Consider the following 23,793-nt stretch of genomic DNA (forward strand, 5'->3'; position numbering starts at 1 on the left):
CATGATAGTACAAGAAAGAAGCTTAAATAACGTAACCAATAAGGGAATTTTCTTCAGCGATAAAAAGAAATGACTGCTTTGATGTTCATGTATCCTTTTGTAATACTGTTCAAATACACGAGAAACTTTCAGATAATACAAGTTCATACAACCTACTCGAAGCACAATTAATCTAAAGCACAAAGAAAGTTAAGCCTTTTCACCTTTAGACATAATTAATCTCACCCACAATGAAAGTCAAGCTTTTCTAACTTGACGTACAACTAATCACAACCACAACGAAAGTCAAGTCTTTCCACTTCGACGTACAAGTAATCTCAACCACAGAAAAAATGTGTGCGGTTCAAAAGGGTTGTAAATGATAGTTTGTTTAGACTGCACCAGAGAATTGAAGGAACACAGAAACGAAGGGATTGCAAGTTCTCTATTTCCACCAATCCTAAACACAGTATCAGATGGAAAAACCTACCGACTCGATTTCCTTTTCCAAGCGGAAGATTTCCTCTTGCAGAAGGTGCAATGTTCCAGTTTTCCCGCGATGCCTTGCAAAAGCCGCTGCACAAGCACAATGAATGCTGTTAATCCAATTCTCTAATTCTACCTGACATGGGGCCTGTAACAACAACAAAATGTGTGTTTATATATTCACAAAACACATAATTCAGAGGCGACAATAAATGGATAACAGCGACAGTTTGTAATATTCATTTAATGTTTTTTAAACGACAAAGTTTTAATATTATATTTTCAATGGAAAATGAGCGTATCAAAAAATATGTAAATTTAATTCCCGGACACACTGTAATATCAGTCTAGGTTTGGTTTTTGTATTTAAAGAATATTTAAGGCACTAATTTACAAAAATGCATTCTTTTTATTTTACCAATAATTTGATGAGATCTACAGCAAGAGACCAAATCGAGGATACTTGTTAACAAGTGTTTACCTATTTCAGTTATTTCTACACATTTACCGAAAATCCACAAAAAAAACTAATGATTTTTCATTTAATTGTACTGTAAAAAAACAACAACAACTATGCTCAGAGTGACGTATGAAATGAGGTGAAATCTCGTGTCCTTACCTGAAAGAGGTACGCATCACCGAAAGCAGTGCTCAGGCAAAATATGTAATCTCGCTTAGGATGTTCTGGAATAGGCTGCATGATAGCTCCATCCACGATGATTAGATGTTTAGGGGTGCTGTCAATTGCACGACCATCTCGGTTATCACACGGATAAAATAAAAGAGTGGTACCCTTTAAACTAACCCAATACCCTTTCCAACCCCGCTTCTTGGCTAGCTCCACCTGTCGTTGTTTTCTAAGAAGCCACTTCTTCACACTCAGAAATCTGTTAAAAACAGAGAGAAATGAATATAAACCGAATTGTGGAAATACGAAACTATTAGTACTGTGTATCTATTATACCTTTTTTTTTGAATTCATGCAAGTTAGGAATTTTGGCTTTTGGAACACGATATTGAATAACTATGCAATTCGTCATTTATTATTATTATTATTTTTAAATTAAACACAAATCTACACAATGAACTATCTGTGCTCTGCCCACAACGGGTATCAAAACCCGGTTTTTAACATTGTAAGTCCGCAGACATACCGCTGAGCCACTAGGGATCGTCATTTATTAATTTCAAGTTATGATGAGGTCCATAGCAAGATATTTATAACAACACAAACCGAAAATGATGATAACAAAGACCATCCACAAATATTTGGAAGAAAGGAATGAAATATAAATTTTACAGTATCTATAAACACTAACAATTTTTTCCTACACAGAGCGAAACAGTTATTTATTAAAATTATATAGAATTGGAACAGTGCACATTAAAAATTAACATTTAAGATTAAGATGCTTAAAATACTCAATGGCATACTCACTGTGATTTGTTGTCTTTCGTAACAATTTACTGATACTTTTCGTGCGATTGGTTGTTTTTGTTAAGAATTTTCATATTTAGAGTCTTCCTTGATTTTTTGAAAAAAGTTCTTCTAATTTATGTTACTTAACATTCTGTACATGAATTGCCACCTGTTTAAAAGCAAGTAGTTTTCTTCTTTAACGACGAGCAATTTTTATGAGTTGTACAATTTCACAAGGATTTGCACAATAGGTTTTAATATAAACTAAAAATAAAGAATTCTGAAGATGAAGAATTAATCTAGGAAGTTATAAATGACAGAATCTATTAGTACGATTGTCCTTCATAAGTGTTAATAAACAGAGAGCTGTACAATGTGTTGTGCTAATAGCATGGATCGAACTCCAAATTTTAGCGATATAAGCTATCAAATATTAAAGTTTCAGGTGGTTCTGAAAACAAAACGAACCATTTCTGACAGCAACTCTCGCTTAACGTTTCATTAATCAAGAAGGAATGTGTGGTATACCAGTATAGTTCACATTCTGACACGACTGATATCGGAGAACCAATCGTCAAGGTAACGTTCACCCATTGTACATTATCCTATTAGTGACACGCATCGCTTTTTGTAACATGAAAAAATACACAACTTTATTGTTGACGAAACCTCCGAGAGATACGAATCAAGTTAGATGTTGACTTTCTGTGGTTTATTTTTTTTACATTTTACGAACATTTCCATAAGCATGGCCTAATATTCTGTAGCCTGTATCTAAAGGACCGCTGACACTGAGCCATCAGAAGTCTTCGACATGGTGACGTCACTGTCTCAGCGTGTAAAAAGAGTCCATATATTTTGACGGAAGAGGGGAAACTTCTGAACGTAAAGAGGAGACTTTAAATTATTTATTGCTTGGATAAATACTTCAACCAAACTTTCCCTCAGTTCTAGATCATGGTGGACTTTAATACTATGCGAGCGCCCTCTGGCGATGTGTGATTATTATAGATAATAGCAGCACTGTAAAAAATAAGTTGTTTTCGATAGTTGTACAAAGCTATACTAAGGTTATCTGCTCTAAGCAAGCCCTAATTTTGGGCTGAAAATTTGGTTTTGAAAAGCTACACGAAGGATATTTGCTCTGGCTGCCCCTAATTTAGCAGTGTAAGACTAAATGGAAGGCAGCTAGTTATTACCACCCACCGTGAACTCCTGGGCTACTCTTTTACTAAATAAATAGTGGGGCTGATCGTAACATTATAACGCCACCAGAGAAGTTAGTCGAGTAACGGATTTACCGTTATACATTTATTTTAATATCGATGTTTGTTTCAGTTAGAAATGCATGCAATGTATATTGCTAAATAGGTACTGCAAAAGTCCCGCTCATTTGCTAAATCTGTAGAAGATTCTTGAGCGTAAGAATCAACCAGGAACAATGCATGTAAAATACCAGTGATTGCCAGCTGAATTTTCGAGAATATCGCCTAATAAGTATAAAATGTAGCCATTGCAACAAGCGAGAAGAAGGTTTGTAATAATGTTTAGTTCTTACAGTCAGTATGCGATAAACTCCGGAAGCTATAACTGTAATAAACGCTTATTAATAGGAAAACTACAGATATTTGACCAAGAACGTTTATAGATTTCGAACGTTACAAACCGTTTGACTTCAGTGAAATAACTTCGGGCGTTAGTATTTCTACGAGGACACTGAATATCTTCGTTGGTAAAAAGGCAACGTGTAAGCATGAGGCCAGTCAAGAATTAGACAGCTAACTAGCTTAAGCGAAGTGTAACAGTATCAACTCAGAATTAAATATCTCATCGTGGACCTGTATCGTCGATAATGTATTCAGTTCCAGACCAGGTAGAAGATTGACTATTGTTAGTGAGTTTGTAAAATGTGTGTATATAAATCATTATTTGTTATAACTAATTGTTATAACCTTTGTTATAAATTGTATTGTTGTTTGTATATTAAATTTATGTTTGCGTTAAGAAAGAAAAATTGTGTGTTTCAATCTTGGCAAATATCATAAATTTAATACAGATGTACATTCAATTAACTTATAAATTAAATTTTCCGACTATTTGAAATTGAAATATGTAACTTGTCAAGGATAAATTATAACAAGTGTCAACAGCACCTACCGCCATCTTTTCAACTACTTTAATAGAGTATTCGGATTTCATTGACACTCTTTTGGATCATCCATTTGTTTCAAAGCGTGCACAACGATTTTATGACAATGGGACGTGAATCAAAGACCCTCGAGTTTACACATTACTGAATTAACTCAATTTACTATCGTAATCTTGTAATTTTGGTTTTGATCTGTTCTACTGGCCATTTCAAGTTAAAAATAGCTCTAATTTTTTAAACTGCTCATGGTCTTCTGAAACCTTACCTTCCAGATCTAAAAGGCTTAGGGAAACAGTCTTCCAACATATGCTATCAGTAATAATCATAATTAAACATATCGTGCCAGTAATGCGACTTTCTAAACATCAAATCAGTACTACAAAAATTGTTAACAAGTGATTTTTAACTGGGCCATTAGGGGTTCGAATAAAAATGTCCAACATAGAGTTTGTCTTTACTTAACAGAACTCATCAGCTCAACTATTATTTGGAATATGAGTTATGAAACATTATTTGTGACATTTCATCCTGGAAAACTAGTGGTAAAACGGTGATAATTTTGTTACGACCATTTGACCTGTGAGTAAAATAAATCATCCTTGCATTTAATTAAATTAAAATTAAGTGTGATGAAAAATTATCAAATAAACTGCAGCAATACATTGACTAATTCATCACCGTTTTAGATGAAGATTTCTGTTTAGCTAAATCTAATTTGGCAAAACTTTGTATCTAACTTTGTAGTGTTGGGCTTAACTTACCCAGCTTTTCTAACAGCACCGGTACAGTTGAAAGAGGCTGCGGCAGTCCCCGAACGAGCCCTGAATGGAGAGTTTCTTGTCTCGGCGTCCTCTTCATCGCTAACAGCAGTAGTAAGAGACAGTCTATCGTCATCTGACATCTGGGTGGAGAAATAAGCGTGATGACAGAAACTGTAATACAAACATCATCACAGAACAGTACTATTAATTATGTTCTAATTACCAACTACAGTAAGTTTCGGCTGTTTACAGAGGAAATAATAGAGTTATATATTTTTGACTTAACGTGGCAAATCACTTAGGTTTTCATCTATTTAATGCTTCTAAGACACAACAGAATACTGAACAAATTGAGCTAAATTTTACTGTAGTCAAAATTCAAACCTTAACTATCTTGGAATAAATGGGAGAAAAATATATTTCCACCTTCAGCCGTTGGGACGCTATAATGTGACAGCCAATTTAACCCTTAGGTTAGAATAACCCAAGAATTGGCGGTGGGTAGTACTGACTAGCAGCTTTCCCTCGAGTCTATCACTTCTAAATTGGGGTAACTGACCAGATAATTTTCGAGTAACGTTGTGCAGACTTCAACAAGTCTTAGCAGTATATTTGAAACACAGGGGCAAAATGGCTAGGTAAAAAAAAATCATAGAGCTAAGATACAGGTGTCTGCGAAGGAGACAGAGGACAACCAGTTAATAGCACCCACCGCTACGAGATCGACTATCATTTTTATAATGCGCCAATAGCTGAACTTCAGAGAGACAAACATTTGGACCTTTCCGTCAGCAGCCTAGCACGCTAAACTAGTGGTCATGCTCGACCCAATAAACACGGCACAACAATAACTAAATATGTAATTTATTATGCAAAATACACATCAATAAATTCTCAAAGCACAGTGAGTTACGAATATTCTTGAAGAAGATGTATAATGCAGTCACTTGAATAAACGGAAGGTATGGGTCAAGGGTAATCTCACGAACTTATAACGCGAAAATCCTTCGTTCGATTCTTCTGCGAGACAGACTGCTATGTAACTTTGTTATAAGAACAGGCTATTATTACGTTATGGGCGGACATATTAAATAAGTGATTGCATCAAGATCATCAAAATAATCACACAGATGTTACAGTTATCGTGTTCATTTTATCTACATTTTATACACACAACATTCTAATCTTGAAAGAAAATATATATTTCAAATGATCTAAATCATAAAAATTTGTTTCAATTAGGCTCTTAAAGTACAAACATTAAAACAGCACTCGTGCAATATTATGTTTCAACTGTACTTTTCACTAAGAATGATTAAATATCTTCGGGAAACTTAAAAACGCTAGTCATAACACATCACGTTCTGAAGCAATAAGAAAATTTTCAGAAAGGTTTGGATGAAGTAAGTAAGAAGGAATGTCTGTTTGTAGAGTAACATCATGTAGCAAGTAGAGGAATCTCTGTTTTTACAGTAAGATCCTGTAGCAAAGAGGGAAACATCTGTTTGTACTGTAATATCCTGTAGCAATTAGAGGAACTTCTGTTTGTACTGCTATATCCTATAGCAACTAGAGGAACGTTTGTTTGTACTTCGCGCATTTTCTTTCTTATTTGGAATATATGTTTTCTTTGTATTGGCTATTCCAGCAAAACTACTCGAAAGATATCCAACTATAATCTGAAATGGCAGAGAATAGAGAACACAGCTTGTCAACAGCACCCACCGCCAACATTTTTCTGATTGAATAGCGGGCTCTGACCGTTACTCTTATAACGCGCTCAGGACTCTAAACTGCGGAACTCGGCCTTATTTTATCAACAATCGGACAAGCAGATCCACAGTCTAGGAAGTTAACCGTTGGGCTACGCTCGGCTCACTGTTCGGAAACAAGAAACACCTATTTCCTCGGAATACAACACTTTGAATATAGCTTGCTGTAGACAAACTTGAGCTTCCTTTCATGTTTTGAATGAAAATAAACGGATATCTGTATAAACGATATGGAAACGAAGGCTTAACTATCCTAACTCAGATACGCGACAAACTAGCTCTGTCCATTAACATGATGAGCACATTGCTACGGGAAAAAGAAACAGTCTTGGAACTAAATAAATAACTAGAAGACGCACATTAAATAATTGTCTCAGCAACTGTCTTGGGATTATGGCACCTCAACAATGACAACTAGTAATTCTAAGAATCTTCTAAGTAAAGAAGAACGCACGCCAATAGGTCAACAATGTAAGAACCACTTTGTATGTTTGTGATGCGCGGACTCAACGATTTTACGTCTCGCATGATATTCGTCAGTTTGAAATATCGATTGTAAATCTTTATTTTCCTCACCAGAAACGTGCAACTTCGATAAAAATACCAAGGACTCTAATCTATTATTTCTTTTACTATACCCTCTGAATCCACGGCTAACCAACATTACGGAATACAAACAATATGTGGGGTTTAATATAAAGTTCTCTAAATTATTGCTAGCTCGAAATTCTTCTTTGGAGTACAGAAAGGAAAGGAGTGGGAGTTGGTAAAGGTAAATTTTGAAGCTAAAACTCATTTTTAGACATATGGAAACCCGGAATAAAATACTTATTTCAACAGTTCTAAGTGAACTCGAACAGCTTGCCCTGGGGCACTATTTATAACTACAAAACGTAGGATTCAATTTTTTCTTCTTGAATTAAAAAATGTCGTGCGTCACTCTCTCTAGCTCTCGCATACTCACATACATGCGACCTTTTTATTTGTATCTGATTATTAAACCTGAATTATAATGTTTATAATGATAACGGCTATTCTTGAATTTAAATTTAATGCATCCATTTTGTTTTTATCACCTGAATGATCCCAATGAACTAAACAGCGGGATAAGCGACTCTACAGTTCAGGCAATCGTGGTCCGTAGCTGCGAACCGTAAACCAAACGCAAGGCAAACATCCTACAGCACCATCCGCCTGATATATCTATTCTTAAATACAAAATCGAATGATACTGATGCAAAGCATATTTGGTAGTACCACGTCTCGTACCCAGGTCCTCGAATTTCCACTGATGCTCTAATCACTGGGCCACGTTCCCTAGTATTGCTCTAATGTTATAACAAAAGTTATTGACTTCCTTTAAATTTAGATTAATCGATCAAAGAAATTTCGGAAATTTGTGATTGGTGACGTTAAGAGCTTGGAGGATGCTGTACAATTATTGCGTGCGATATTGAAAATAATTGAGAGTCGTGTAATACATTTACTATACATAATGGATTAGAAACAGGTTTCTTCTGGTCATATCCAATTACATGTCATACTAAAGTTTCAGCTGCTAGTGAAAAACGAGTTATAAGCTAACGATGATAACGTATGTTTGTTTTTGGATTTCACGTAGAGCTACACGAGGGTTATCTGCGTTAGTCTTCCCTGATTTAGCAGTGTAAGACTAGAGGGAAGACAGCTAGTCATCACCACCCACCGCCAACTCTCGGGCTACTCTTCTACCAATGAATAGTGGGATTGACCGTCACATTACAACGCCCCCACGGCTGAAAGGGCGAGCATGTTTGGTGTGACGGGGATTCGAGCCCGTGACCCTCGGATTACGAGTCAAGCTACTTAACCACCGATGATAATGATACGAGTAGAAACTAATGACGACGTCTAGTGAACTGAAATACTTATAATAATGCTGTTTTATCCCTCTTCAGTCATTTTATGTTTAGGGATATTTTAACCAATTACGTCTGTTGTTTATTGTATCGAGAGTGTATGCATATAACAACCGAGGTATTTTCAATTTGTTTACTGTTCAATAAATACCGGATTTAAAAAAATCGTTTCAAACAAAACAGCGAGAAAAATTTTAAATTTGACATAGCTATTTTTTAGAGCGTTTTGTTTATCGTTAATTTATTATTCCATCTGTCGTTTAGTTTATCTATGAATTTTTAATTACATTAAAACGCTAACTCACCTTCTACATGATCAAGTTTATTTTGAGTAAACATGTATGTATTATGAAACTGACACATGTTTCCCTAGTGGTGAGGTACAGATATTACACTCCACAACAATTTTTTTGAAAATTTTTTGCTGAGTGTGACAGGAGCCTGGTGGGTATGTACAGATATAGTTTTGGTTTTTCTTCATCACGTAGGAACTCTGAGATATAGACAATTAACTGTTTACCGGTAATAACGTTTTTAATTGCGTTTACGTTTCTAATACGCTATTAAGTTCAACATAATTAAAAGTGTTTTGCTCCTGATTTTCGTTTGTATTCAATGTTACAGTGTCCAATAGTAGTCAGCAAGCATTGACGGATTCCAGTTGTCCTGATATCGTTTTTTCATTGTACCAATGTCCTGGTGAAACCTTTCACCATGTTAGTCACTGACAGCACCGAGATTTGCGGGGAATAAGTCCAAGTGTGAGTGGAGGAAATGAATTTTGAGTGACATGTTGCACTTCATTGTTTTGTATGCTTTGAGAAGTTTGTCTACCAGCTGAATGTAATGTGGGGCTCTCTAATTGCCAAGAAAATTGTCAACAACGTCTTTGAAGGCTTTCCAGGCAATCTTTACTGGCCCAACTAACAGATCTTCGAACCGCTTGTCACTCATAACATGTCTGATCTGAGGGCCAACAAAAATGTCCTCTTTGATCTTGGCCTCAGTTATTCTTGGGAACATCTGTCTTAAATAACGAAAACCTTCGCCTTCTTTGTTCATTCCTTTCACAAAATTGTTCACAAGTCCCAATTTTATGTGAAGAGGAGGCACAAAAATCTTTGCAGGGTCGACAAGCCGTTCATGCGCCACATTTTTCTGTCCTGGAACGGAGTGGCCAGCTCTGTCTAGAATAATGTGACTCTTTGGTACGACTGTCCTATTCACAGATGAAGCAACAGTACTTTGTATAGCCGAGCTGCAGTCCCAATAACAGTGCAACGACTTTGAGACCTCCACAGATATTCTAGTTGTACTTGCTGTACTGGATGTGCTTCAGAAACATTTCCATGTTCTCGTAGGTTTCTTTCATGTTTGCTGCATAGCCAACAGGTACTAAATGTGAACGTTGTCATTGTGTAACAGAACAGCTTTGAGGCTTAACATTGATGAATCAATAAATAGACGCCACTCTCGAGGGTCATGGTCACAACCCAAAGCAGAGAACAATCCTTCGATGTCAACACAGAAACAGAGACTGTCAACACTTGCAAAGAATTTGGTTACATGATCTTGGCGGCTTTAAGAAACAGAAATTGTCGTACCTGGTGACAGCAAACACCATTCCTGCAGTCTCAAACCCAGCAATTCGGTTTTTGCTTTTGACAGACCCAAATCTCTGACCAGATCGTTTAATTCTGACTGTGTTATGAGATGTGGATCGCTTGAGGAGCACGGTTCAAAATCCGGATCAATGTTACTGCCAGTTCCCTGCATTGCAATTTCTTCATCTGGTTCGTCTAAGGCACATTCCTCTGGTGGTGTCGGAATTGGAAGACTGTCGTCATGTGGCACGGGTTTCATTGCTGAAGGCAGATTAGGGTATTAAATTGACTTCTTGTTTTTGGCAGAGAAACCGGACACATTAGTCAAACAGAAGTAACAGTCCGTCACATGGTCTTTCTGTTCTCGCCATATCATCGGAACAGCAAACGGCATTGTCTTTCGAGTGCCTCTGAGCCATGCTCTCAGACAGACAGCACGTGTCACACAACAAATGTGAGGCGCCCATTCCTGGTCTTGAACACCAATTTTACAGCCGAAGTACAAATAATATGCTTTCTTCACAAGATACACCAATCATCCTGTAAAACGTCTATAACACCTAACTTACTTGTTACAGTGCTACTGAGACAATGCTATATTCTGAAACAATACGTACACACTGTAAGGTCTATATTAATCCAATGAGCAGCATCTATGTATGCAAGCCACTTTTATAGCCTGCTGAGACAGAGTCAAGCTGGCTCCGGCATGCCCGGGCTGCATACTTCCACAAAATAGCTTCCAACCTGGCCTGATTTTATGCCTGAACATGCCCAGACTGCACAAAACATTGTTCATAGGTCTCTTACAGAAACGAAAAATTTTGGACACAAATATAAGAAAAAACATAACAAAACTGAATATTTTGATGAAACTGTACGTGATTGGCAAATTTGGATGTGATTTTTGTGATTGGCAGCCAAAACTCTGTAAGGAACACCCAATAGTGTTCAAGAAGCAAAAACTTTGTTGTGCAGTCTTATCAATGTTGCAAAAGATTGCGTGAACTTATGACCACATGAGATGTACTCTCGTGACCTAAAGCAGTGAATAAATACATCGCCATACGAAATAATTAGTGAATTGTTACTGTGCTCATTCGTTGTTGCTATTAATATAGTTAAATGCTTTTGAAACATTGTTTTTTTTTTTAAATTAAGTTTTCTTCTCGTGGTTATTTTTCCTGCTTTCGTTATATGAAATAATTAATATTGGAATTTATGTTCTATTGTTTGGTGTCCTGTGTGGTCAAATGTCGTTCGCAGCATATTCTAACTTCATTATTTTTCCATTTAATGAGAAATTTTTTTAATTTTTTCTCACTGCACCACAAAATAAATAAAAGTTTGCATATAATAAACGTTTTTGTAAATTAATCATCGGTGATTCTTACGAATACAAAAGATAAGGCTGAAGCAAACCTATGTTTGGATGAGGGAATGAATGTGTGTGTATGTTTGAGAAATCACCAGCTTTTTTCAGTTAAAGGGGAGTTAGGAAGTATGTGTAGAAGGAAGTGAGAGGGAAGAAAAGTGCACAACTGAAGCTTCACGAAGTTTTAAAATCACTTAAACACATAACTGATCACAGATAGAATGATTAGAAGAAGTTAGCACGCAGAGAAGAAATGTAAAAAGTAACCCTTTCGATCACATGTTACAAGAGTAATTCCGTCTTTTCAATTTCAAACCAATTTATCGTCCTGTTCGTCAAAAATTGCTATACCGTTTATATTCATGTTTATAGACACAATATTAATAACAGTATTAAGCCATTTTTGGTAAGTACTAAATCTTATTCCAAGTATGCTGTTACAGTTTAATAAATTGTTACTTTTTGTTGAAACTTCGTTATAGCAGTGTGTTTTTTCAGACTGTTACAGACACATTTCACATAATTGTTTTATCCTCGTACTCTCTAAAACAGATATATAAATTATCACAATGCTTCTAGGTGGTAACTCAATTAAAATTTCACAACTGCACTTTTTTAACGTAAATCGTTTATCTGGGACCAAACCTCAAACTTGTAGCGTTAGAAACTCCCAACCCTACCACCTGGGAATGCATCACTATGGGAACAAAAATCAACATATCTGGAAACTTGGCTATTTTAATTTCTGTTGTTTCGTCCGAGATATAATATTTTGTCGCATAGCATGAAATTTTTACCTGGCAGAATGCTGAAAATTATTATTTTTAATGTGAATATATTCGAATTGCGAAAATCTTTTAATAATTGTATTTCTTCTCAAACGAATAAAACGACAGAACAGTTAGGAGGTTACATGCAGGTTAAAACCTCTTATTATATTATATATTTTTGGAGGGGGAAATAAACGAGACAGTGCTGAATATTTCATTCCAACATACACATTTCTGTGTTTGTTTGTTTTTTTAAATGAGGCTATTATACAAAACTGATTAAATGAAAGAAAAGTATATGTTCACTTAGAAGTTTAGGAGAAACTGTCTTTTCAAACCAAACTAAGTCTTTCTGAAAAAAAAACAAAACTGTTTGTCATCTATGCCACGCACGTTCCGAAAAGTGGAAAAATCTCACAACATTTTTAACGAGTTTTACACAAGGCCAGACATGGTATAGTGGTTATCATCCAAGACTGTGGGTTGGAAGGCTAAGGTATGAAATATGATACGAGAGGTGCAACACAACTGTAGAGACAATCTTCTTATTTGTTTGAAGAGTTGTAGCACAGAGGGTGAGCCTGCAGTTCTAATTATGGATGGCTGTGTCCGAAATTTTAAGGATCTCCGACCTGGATATTTAGCCATTATATGTCCGGACCGAAACTCGCAGGATCATAGCGGATTACAGCAACTGATTAACAAGCATCTGAGAATTCGTGGTCCATGTGATATCTACAACTCTGTTATGTATTTTATTATCTCGGGTTTACAACCAGATAGTTCTTCAATCAAATCTCACACCCGTAACTACTAAGCCGTTTGAAGAGAAGCTATTATATAATTGTTGTGGACGACCTACTACCTCTATTTTATTGCCTAGTTAGCATGTATTAACATCCGGGTCTTGCTGAGTACATCTGTATTTTATTGTCCAGTTATCATGCATTAACATCCGGGTTTTGCTGAGTACATCTCTATTTTTATTGTCTAGTTAGCATGCATTAACACACCAGGTTTTGCATGCAAGTCTTTATTTCTTAACCTAACTACTTACATTAAACCTAAGTGAAGTATTAAATATCGCACCCTAATGGCAGAAATTAAGACTGCAAGACGACAAAACAGAAGTGCCTTGAAACAAACTAATAAATACATCAAGCACCTTTTTACCATACTAATTTTTTTTCAGAATTGACATTTTAAGAGATATTAGTTTTTCTGTTAAGCTCAAAGCAGTTCAGCGAGTTATCTGTGCTGTAGCGTACTTTAGATATCGAGCCCAGAATTTTAATTTTATAAGTTTTCAGTGTCACGATTAAGCAACAAGGGCACAAGACTTGTATATCGTCAAAAATCAATAATTTTATTCGAAGTTTAACTTCACTAGTATATGAAATAAAGCCATTTTGTAAGTGACTCGAAGGGAAAGTTTACTACAGCGTGATGTAAAGCCATTTTGTAAGCTGGATTACATTTTGTGGCTAAATAATTACTTACTTTTCAACAAATAAAACTTTTCTGATTTGCCCTGTTCTTCACTTGTAATCGTTTTTAAGGGTCAAGTATCGAACTTTAGAATTCTTACTTCAAATTCAGTATGGTCATGGATAGACGTGACCTAGTGTTTAACATATCAGGCTGCATTTCTTTTAAGGTTCGAGGTTCGCGCTGTTATACCGACGAACGCGCTAATCACTTTCATATGTTGAAGCATTATAACGTAGGTTCTTTTTTCGTTATTCGAGCCAAGATCGTACACAAAGGCAGTAGTTCAAAAGTAGAGATGGTTTTACCTCCCAACCCTAGAGAAGTTTTCTTTTTTTTCCATTCTGGCTATTTATCCTCTATATCGGACAAAATGCTATTCAGATCCATCATTAAACAATAGGCTTGTATGGTGTTTAAACAGATACCTTCTTTCTGATAACCTATACTTCAAGAAGATAAGAGTCGGTCCATAAATTATCCTACTAGATGTACTTCTGCAGAGCTTTAAGAGTAAATAAAACCATAATTAAGGGTAACAAATATTTTTATTTCCTGCCTTCTGAAGTTTATATGTCATGCTGTGTTGTAACCTACAGAATGTGCAATTCTTCTCGTAATTTCATTTGGCATGCGCACCTTTTTTCTGATGTTACAGGCCCGGCATGGCCAGATGGTTAATGCACTCGACTTGTAATCTGAGATTCGCGGGTTCAAATCGCTGTCACACCAAACATTCTCGCCCATTCAACCAAAAGTTGGTGGTGATGACTAGCTGCCTTCCCTCTAGTCTTACACTGCTAAATTAGGGACGGCTAGCGCACATAGCCCTTGTGTAGCTTTGCGCGAAATTAACAAAGAAACAAATTGACGTCACAACAATACAAACTGCTACGTTAAATGTACCTTAGGTGACTTTATTTTAATATCTAATGACTGACAGAAAGACAACACTACTTTATGATGGTGCGAGCAGTTACAACAGGTGAATTCTCCAGACAAAACTTCGGCACCCTTTTCATGGAAATAATAATGCATAAAATATAACGTATTAATGTAAAAAAAATAAAAACAAAGAAATCACCTCCACTCGATAAATAGCAGAAACAACACTGAGGTTCAATTGTAACATATTTCTTCTTCACTAAAATGTGCCCGGCATGGCCAAGGGGGTTAAGGCATTCGACTCGTAATCTGAGGGTAGCGGGTTCGAATCCTCGTCGCATCAAACATGTTCGCCCTTTCAGCCATGGGAGCGTTATAATGTTACGGTAAATCCCACTGTTCCTTGGTAAAAGAGTAGCCCAAGAGTTGGCGGTGGGTGGCGATGACTAGCTGCCTTCCCTCTAGTCTTACACTGTTAGATTACGGACGGCTAGCGCAGATAGCCCTCGAGTAGCTTTGCGCAAAATTAGAAAACAAACAAATCACTAAAATGAGAAACTCTAATGAAAAACGAAATTCTGCAGAATGTTCAAGTATGTTCTAAAATTTATAATTTCGCCAAGAATATTAAAAAAAAATGTTTCAGTTCTAGTCTTAACATAACTTATCATTAAGCAGCCTTCACGCTGCGTAAACTTCAATAGCGAACCCACTTCACATCCTACAGCTACTGATATAACAATCTTAAAAATGTAACGAGATGAAAAATGCTTATCGCTATTTGTGCACGAAGAACATGTAGCTATTTCTGATAAGTCTTCTAGCAGAAACGAAATGTTTGGTTAAAATTATGTATTTAGTTATATCATTCCAAACAAAATTCAACTTCCGTTTTAATGAATTAGTTTAATAAGTTCAGTATTCCTTGCTGTGAGCTAATTGGACGTTCAAATGAAAGGTTCGCACTCTGGATTAAAAGTAATTAATACGGTTTATTTTTTTGTTTTTGAATTTCGCGCAAAGCTACACGAGAGCTATCTGGGCGAGTCATCCCTAATTTAGCAGTGTAAGACTAGAAGGAAGGCAGTTATTCATTACCACCCACCGCCAACTCTTAGGCTACTCTTTTTATCAACGAACAGTGGGATTAGCTGTCACTTATAGTGCCCCCACAGCTGAAAGGGCGAGCATGTTTGGTGTGACGGGGATTCGAACCCGCAATCCTCAGATTACGAGTCGAGCGCCTTAACCACCTGGCCATGCCAGGCCCAATTAATACGGAATCATAACTGAATCCAAAATTCATTTGTGTGGTAGAATAGTAGAACAATGATGTTGATTAAAAAAACAAACAAACAACTATAACGTAAACTCTGTGTGATGTACCACTTCAGTCATCCGTTTTAAATATACGTACATTTTTCTTAATACTCGCAAAGCTATTCAATACTCTTTTATCAACGAATAGTGGAATTGACCGTCACATTATAATGCCCCCACGGCTGAAAGGGAAAACATGTTTGGCGCGACCGGGATTCGAACCCGTGACCCTCGGATTACGAGTCAAATGCCTTAGCACGCTTGGCCAACGTTATAAAGAGAGTGATAAAGTTTCACAAAAAATAAAAAAAGATTAATTTGAAAAATTTGTGATAACCCTGTTTAGTTGCAACATCAAGGCACTTGCTTTCCCAGTTAACTGATTTCTGCATTATAATGTGACAGCTGAGGTGTATGGTATTTCTTGCATTTTTGAAGTACTGTGTGTGTGTGTGTTTTCTTATAGCAATGCCACATTGGGTTATCTGCTGAGTCCATAGAGGGGAATTTTGAAGTACTACTTCAGGAACTATTTTATTCATGAAATGTCATGTATGATACAAGTAAATATTAGGATTTGAAACTGAATATAAATGTTATTAGAATTAAACATACCATTTACCTCTTTCACCAGTGAATGTATTTACAAAGAGTTATGATCTTTAGTGATGCATTTACAATATGTTAAAATGATGAATGTTAAAAAACGTGCTAAACAATGTGTGCTTATTGATAATCAGATTCAATACGGATTAGCAGTTTCTGCTAATCATATCCATCAAATTATTCTGTTGCCTTCCGACGGCGAAAAAGGGTGCATGTTGGGGATAGGGATTGCGAGTCTAGTGTCCTAAACGACCAGGTAATCGAGACCCAAATTGCTGGGAAAAATATTATCTAGAATACTGAATGTTTGAAACACATGAACTTTTGAAACAAATATAACTGGTAAAAGATTACTATTAACGATAATTGTAAATAGCATAAGAATGGTGAAGACAAATATTAAAAAAGGCGACAGAGGAAGAGTTGTTAGGGATGGAAAGAGATACTACAGGACAGAAAGATGAGGAAAATAGTTGGACCAAATAAAATAAAAAATAATAAATAGGTGAGTAGTAAGAAACAGGAACGAATATTTAGAGCAGCATGAAACCGGTAAGGTATCGACACCGTTGGTGCTCTGAAAAAGGGAAGAACGCGTGCGCGAGGCTATAGATACTTTCGTCACGTGATTTGGATTCTCTATATTAAAAAGAAACTGACATTATGTGATTGATAATACAACTCTGGATGTGTTTACAAAACTTGTGCACATGAAGACTTTTCCGCACGGCTTCAGAATGTTGCGCACAAGTATTTCATGCCCATTTCATTTAGATTCAGAAATGGTTTCCAGGACTCGTGTTTAACAGAACTTGTGGTAGAAAACACAAACCAAAAACATCGTGTATTTTTATGTATAGCTACTCATTTCTTCTTTTTAAACTACGATTTAGGTTAAAATGGTCACGTCCATAAAGTGTACTAATAAATGGAGCTATCTTTTGTGTTTGTTACCTTCTCTGACTGAGCTTCGTCGATCGAAATGGACCTGGCATGGCCTAGCGCGTTAAGGCGTGCGCTTCGTAACCTGAGGGTCGCGGGTTCGTGTCCGAGTCGCGCCAAACATGCTCGCCCTCCCAGCCGTGGGGGCGTTAAAATGTGACGGTCAATCCCACTATTCGTTGGTAAAAGAGTAGCCCATAACTATAACGTAAACTACGTGTGATGTACCACTTCAGTCATCCGTTTTAAATATACGTACATTTTTCTTAATATTCGCAAAGCTATTCAAGGACTAACTTTGGTTCGCATCCCTATTTGAGAATCAAAACAACCACAGCTGCGAATCATTCCCTTCTCTTCTATGTTGTCTTCGAGACCCCTAACAATATAGCGAAAGTGCCGAAGTTTCAGTTTGATATACCAAAGTTGATAATGATTTCTTGGAAATTCCCATCAGACGGCGCTCGTAGCCTAGCTAACTATACTAGACAATATATGTACAGTAGATGAACTGTACATTTAGTACTGAGCCGATTAATTCACTAGACATTTTCTTCTTCAAAAAAACTAAAGACACGACGTTATAAAGAGAATTTGAATTTCGAATTTCGCGCAAAGCTACACGAGGGCTATCTACGCTAGCCGTCCCTAATTTAGCAGTATAAGACTAGAGGGAAGGCAACTAGTCATCACCACTCACAACTCTTGGGCTACTCTTTTACCAACGAATAGTGGGATTGACCGTAACATTATAACGCCCCCACGGCTGAAAGGGCGAGCATGTTTGGCGCGACGGGGATGCGAACCCGCGACCCTCAGATTATGAGTCGCACGCCTTAACACGTTTGGCCATGCCAGGCCTATCGACGAATTAGACAAAATAAAACAATACTTCATCAACATCAATAAGTTTCCTCCACAAACCGTGGAAAACATTATACACACACATTTAGACCAACAACAAATAACAATAAATCCCAAGATACAACAAACTACAAAACCTTATTCTGCTGCATACCATACGTTACTGACATCAGCGAAGAAATACCCAACATTTGGAATAAACTTATAACAAAACACAACATTCCAGTAAACATCAAATTTATTCAAAAATCAGGAACAAAACTAGGCCCCTACAAAGTCCATATTATGTAAAAACTACACTGACAAACACAACACCAACATTATTTATAAAATACAATGTGATAGCTGCCATGACTTCTATATTTAAGAAACAAGTTGAAAAATGGAAACTAGATTAAAAAAAAAACACCCTCACACGTTTTTGAACACTGCAAATCAAATAAACACAACATAACCATATAAACACACGCAAAATCAACGAATCCCTACTTAAACAACTAAAACGAAAATTAAACCAATACAAAGGACGATCTTTATACCTATACTAATTAATTACCTAATACTAACTGCAACGCCACCTACATTCTCGTCCCTAAGACGTGTGTCCGGCAACGGTCAGTTGCAAACTCTCTCTCTTTTAAATTGAAGATGACCTAAGAAGGTCGAAACGTTGTTCTCTGCTTTATTAGTAAAAGTGTTAATACCCATACCAGCCGTCCTGAGATATATTTGTACTTCAAGCGGGTTTCTCCTCACCACGAATATATTAAAATGTATTATCTACACCTGCCTCTTCCAGTGCCGACGAGGCCTGTCTCTTACAGTTGATTGGGTCTTTGTGGGGTTATATTTCCAATTATTTTACCTTATTTCCGAGTTGTTGTATTTATTCTGCATCGCGGTACTAACTTCCGATGTATTGTATTGTAATTCCGAATAGCCACAGTTTTTATCTTCATAACATCTCAACTTATTTCAAATGTATATATTACTGTATTTCCTGACTTCTCTTTTGTAATATACACAACAATATTTAGATATGGCATAGGAGGCATTAACTATAAAATGCCAAAAAATATTTCAAAAGCTGTATAGTTGTGTCAATATTGATTCAACCTTTCATTCTCCGAGAAAAATCTGACTTTTTTGTGAAAAGATGTTTAAATTTGAATATGTGTCGATATCATCACTTCCATGCAAGAATTTCTAATTGTGAAAAATAAACATAAACTACTTATTAAGAAGACGAATTTGAGAACAAATATTTAAAAAAATCAAATTCCTGAAGTTCCACATTTTACCTGGCAGGTGGCAGCACTGCATATGCAGGGATGGCTACCACTGTTTGGTTGTAATTAAGCACAAAGCTACACAATGGGTTATTTATGCTCTGCCCACAACAGGTGTCAGAACCCGGTTTCTACCATTGTAAATACGAAAATATACCGCAGTGGGTGGGTTGGTGGGGTATAACTCGGATTGTTCATTGATGGGGGAATTTAAAACATCTCAATAGATCATCAGAAATTCACAATACTGTACAGTGTTTCCATTATAACAACATCTATGTAATGATTTAGTCATAAGTTCTGGGAATGTTTATAAATATCATAAGAAAAAAAGGTGGATCATGGAACAACTCTGAGTTTTTGTTTTTCAAGTTCAAATTTTAGCTCATAGTTTCATCTCTTGACTGATTTGAAATTAATTACAGCTATGGATACTGATGATTCCCCCTTGTTTATCGCATGATGACTCAAAAATAAAACAATGGTGTTAACCAAATTAACGGAGGTAACAGTTTCAAACGGAGCAACCGCTTTTATAAGTATCAGTAATAACTAGTAGTATTTTTAAAAATATATAATTCAGTGTAAACGGTGTTATCATTACCCCTTAAATTTAGCTTTCATATATACATTTCGTTTTGTTTTTTAAATTAAGTACAGGGTAAAATAGGAATTAGTAGCTAATAAAAGATGAACAATAAATATTACAGTTGGAGCTTCACTGTATTTAGAGCTTGGTTATAAATACAACCTTGCTATGTCTATTGAAACATTGTCTTACAAAAAAAACACAAGCCGATACGTAAAAAAATCCAAAAAAGGTAAATAAATGTAATACGTATGCCATCCCTACATTACAGCACAGCCAAAAATTAACATATAGCAACGTATATACACATATATGAAACTATTCAATCACATTTGAGTTTAATTTGTCTTATTTTTGTGTGTTAACATTCTACTACTATGAATGTCTGGACTGTTATGTAGGGAAGATACAAATGCCATCTGTTAGCTTGGTTGTATTGTTTCTGAAGGTTAAATACTAACCATTTATAAATTTTCTTCATTGAAGAAAAGTTTTAGTTTACTTGTCTTATACAAAGTAATATAATAAAAACAATTTCCATAAATATTAATTTCGAAATTGAAGAGTAAGAGCCTAGACAACTCGTTTAGAATAAAGGATAGCTGTCGTCATCAATAGGATGAACCAACCCAGTATTGGAAGTGGAATGTTGACTATAATACACGACAAACTTTCAATCAAACTGACAAGTTAGAGAGAATAATGGCAAAGAATAGGAATATTGTACAGCTTGGTTATTGAATATCCATAGCCTCTAGAATATTTTAAGCCCTTTTATATTGTATCTGGTATACACTTTCCTCTAACACGAATTGTTAAAAGTTCGGCAGTAGAACATAAAATGAACAGTTGATAGCTTCAACATAAAATACATAATACCATGTTCAATAATAGCACCTTAGTAGAAGTCTGTGGCTTCTGCACTTTGATGTCCACTCGTGCACGAAGAGCTAAAGAAATATGATGCAGTTCTACATTACAAAAATTATTACGCTTAACACCCTAAATGAAATATCATAAGATATTTACATCCCACAAGGAGTAATATATTATTTTTATATCCTAAAAGGAATATGACATTGTAATTCACATTAAGAAAAGTGAGGCAAGTTTTACGGTTTTAAAGAGACGACAATTCTCATCCCTAATATCACTGGCCAATCCTTGTGAGATGTTAGTGGGATTATCGTAAAAACACCACCAATAAGCACGGGTACGCACGCAACTGATGAAACGAATCATTGTAACTTTTTATAAGTATAAATGTCATTCTGATCGGAAGTAGGTATTTATTACTGATGGTATTTACTAAGTCTATCAGACAATCATTTCGACTTTAACAAACCTTTCGTGAAGCATCATAAATGCTGTTTTGTAACTAATTCTATAAAAGGCTAACAATAAAAAGACTAGATTGTGTACAGAGACTATACAACTCCAGACACCAGGAACTAGTGCAAGTCGTATTTCAAAATTGTTTATCAATAATCCTACATCTCAGTTCTCGCACAATACATGCGGGTGGTGTTAGCAACCCACTTACAAGACTCGGTACAAACGAGAAGTCCAACTGGTAACGATCCTCCCAGAAGAAGCTGCAGTAACAGAAACACTGGTATCACGTGACGTCAATGCAGCCTGTTACTATGGTAACACAGTTATACGTGGTCGGTGGGCTACAATGTTGAAGTTGACCTCTACCATTTCGAGAGGTGACAAGTAAGCTGTATTCCTATGCCGAGAAAGGAAATGGGTAAGGCATCACTCGTCGTCATTAAGCTCTCTCCTGGCTGGTTGATATTGTATCACGTGACAATATTTATAAGCGAAGTACATAAACATTAATAGTTTGCTCCCCAAAAAAATTAATATTATACCAAAAATTTGCTCTTTTAAACAACACATTTTTTTTCATTACTTTGATAACTGGTGGTGTCGTGGGGAGTTTGAAAAACGCAACAGCATAAAACTAAATTATTACACTGGTCTGCGAATTTAAACTTCGTAAAAATTGTTTTGGTTTTAATAATAAATGTTCTATAATGCGGCTCCGCATATTTTGAAAATAACATTCATTTTTTTCTATCACGTAAGAATATTTTACAAGTCAGGAACAAAACAAACAAAACAAAAACCTCTTACACAGATCAAATCATTATTTCGTTTACCACAATGAACATTTGTTATTACTATGTTAATAAAAATACAAACTGAAGAAAATGGAACACCGATATTATACAAATATGTATTCTGATTCTACCTGATTTTAATCTCAAAACTACGTGTTATGTTATTTCTTTTATGTCTAGTATTATAACGTTTTCTGAAAACTTGTATGTGATGGAGAGAAACGGATTTCATTTTCGGATTCAGCGCACAGGAATTTACTGTAGAATTTGTAATAGTTCGAAGACGCTAAAACCATCGCACGCCTGCGTTATCTGTAAAACTCAAACAAATTGTTACACGAGGAATGGGGACTAACGAATGGCTTAGGTACGAAACTTACACACGTGAGCCAAAAATTTAAACTACAACTAGATTGCTTTATGTCATGTAACATTTCACACGTTTTTGGCGAAAATGAAAGCTCGAACTCCCAACCCTGTCGTTCAGCCCACGTGTCCCATAGAATGTCCTTCAGGTTGGAAATGCCAAGCATAAATATCGATTTTATGCTATTTTAGAATTTGTATATCAGATACATAAATGTAATAGTTTCTTTAGTATAAAGATATGCAAAGGCACCTTCCAACGTCCAAGAATGTGTATTCAATAACTTACAAAAACGGCCAACTCCAACTCGTGTGTAATTGATTCAGGGTAACTTAAAAACGCCTTAGATGTAAAAATAGGTGCAACCAAAAATGTATTTAGCGTGCGACATAAATAAATAAAATCAAAGGTGTTTTTGATTAGCTATAATGAGTTTTGGTCAATACACACTAACAAAGCACACCAAGAAAGAGAGAGACACCCGATTGTAACAAACATTAGCCTCAGGAAAAAATCTTTATTCTAAAGAAAAAACAATAATCATTTAAATATATGGTGGTAGTTTTCTTCTCTAAAACGAGGTTAATGACTTCCTTTATAGTAACGCCATGGAATCTATATCAACTGTTTTTTTTTTGTCAACACCTGAATGTACGCGGTACAACGGTATCAAGCATCATTATTTATGTTAATTGCTAAAGTTAATTTCATATGACGCAAAATACTCTTTAATGAGAATAGTTTCATGAAATTTAGTAAATTTGTAATTAAAAGTTCGCAATTAATAAGGAGTAATAACCGTCCACACGTAAGCTTTTTTTGAAAACTTGAGCTAGAAACAGCTAATCTAGTTTGCTTGGCCTAACCAATACTTGTGTATTTGCTCGTCCTTTCACCTTAGTTTTGGTACTGCAAATAACTCATTTTTAAATGACTTTTAAAATTCCCTTTATCACTTGTTCTAATGCTTCTGTAACCAATGTTATCTTTTGTTTCAACGTGACTTGCAGCACTGGTTAATGTGTTAAGTGAGTTTGTAGTGTGTTTAATTAAGCGAGCGAAGCTTGAAGTGTGTACAGATAGTCGACGACATGAGGTGT

General features: G+C 35.9%; 1 protein-coding gene across 7 annotated transcripts in view; it reads right to left on the bottom strand.

The window, feature by feature from the left end:
* The window catches only part of LOC143257623 (protein still life, isoform SIF type 1-like), a 297,368-nt gene that overhangs the window by 48,714 nt on the left and 224,861 nt on the right, over positions 1–23,793 (bottom strand). For all 7 annotated transcript variants that reach the window (XM_076516633.1, XM_076516638.1, XM_076516637.1 and 4 more), the window contains 3 exons: positions 4,796–4,935; positions 1,085–1,352; positions 470–613 (listed from right to left, as the gene is read on the bottom strand). In XM_076516633.1, the coding sequence (XP_076372748.1) occupies positions 470–613; positions 1,085–1,352; positions 4,796–4,935 (552 nt within the window). The remainder of the gene's footprint in view (positions 1–469; positions 614–1,084; positions 1,353–4,795; positions 4,936–23,793) is intronic.

The sequence above is a fragment of the Tachypleus tridentatus genome, chromosome 7 (assembly GCF_004210375.1).
Source record: "Tachypleus tridentatus isolate NWPU-2018 chromosome 7, ASM421037v1, whole genome shotgun sequence".
Taxonomy (NCBI): domain Eukaryota; kingdom Metazoa; phylum Arthropoda; class Merostomata; order Xiphosura; family Limulidae; genus Tachypleus; species Tachypleus tridentatus.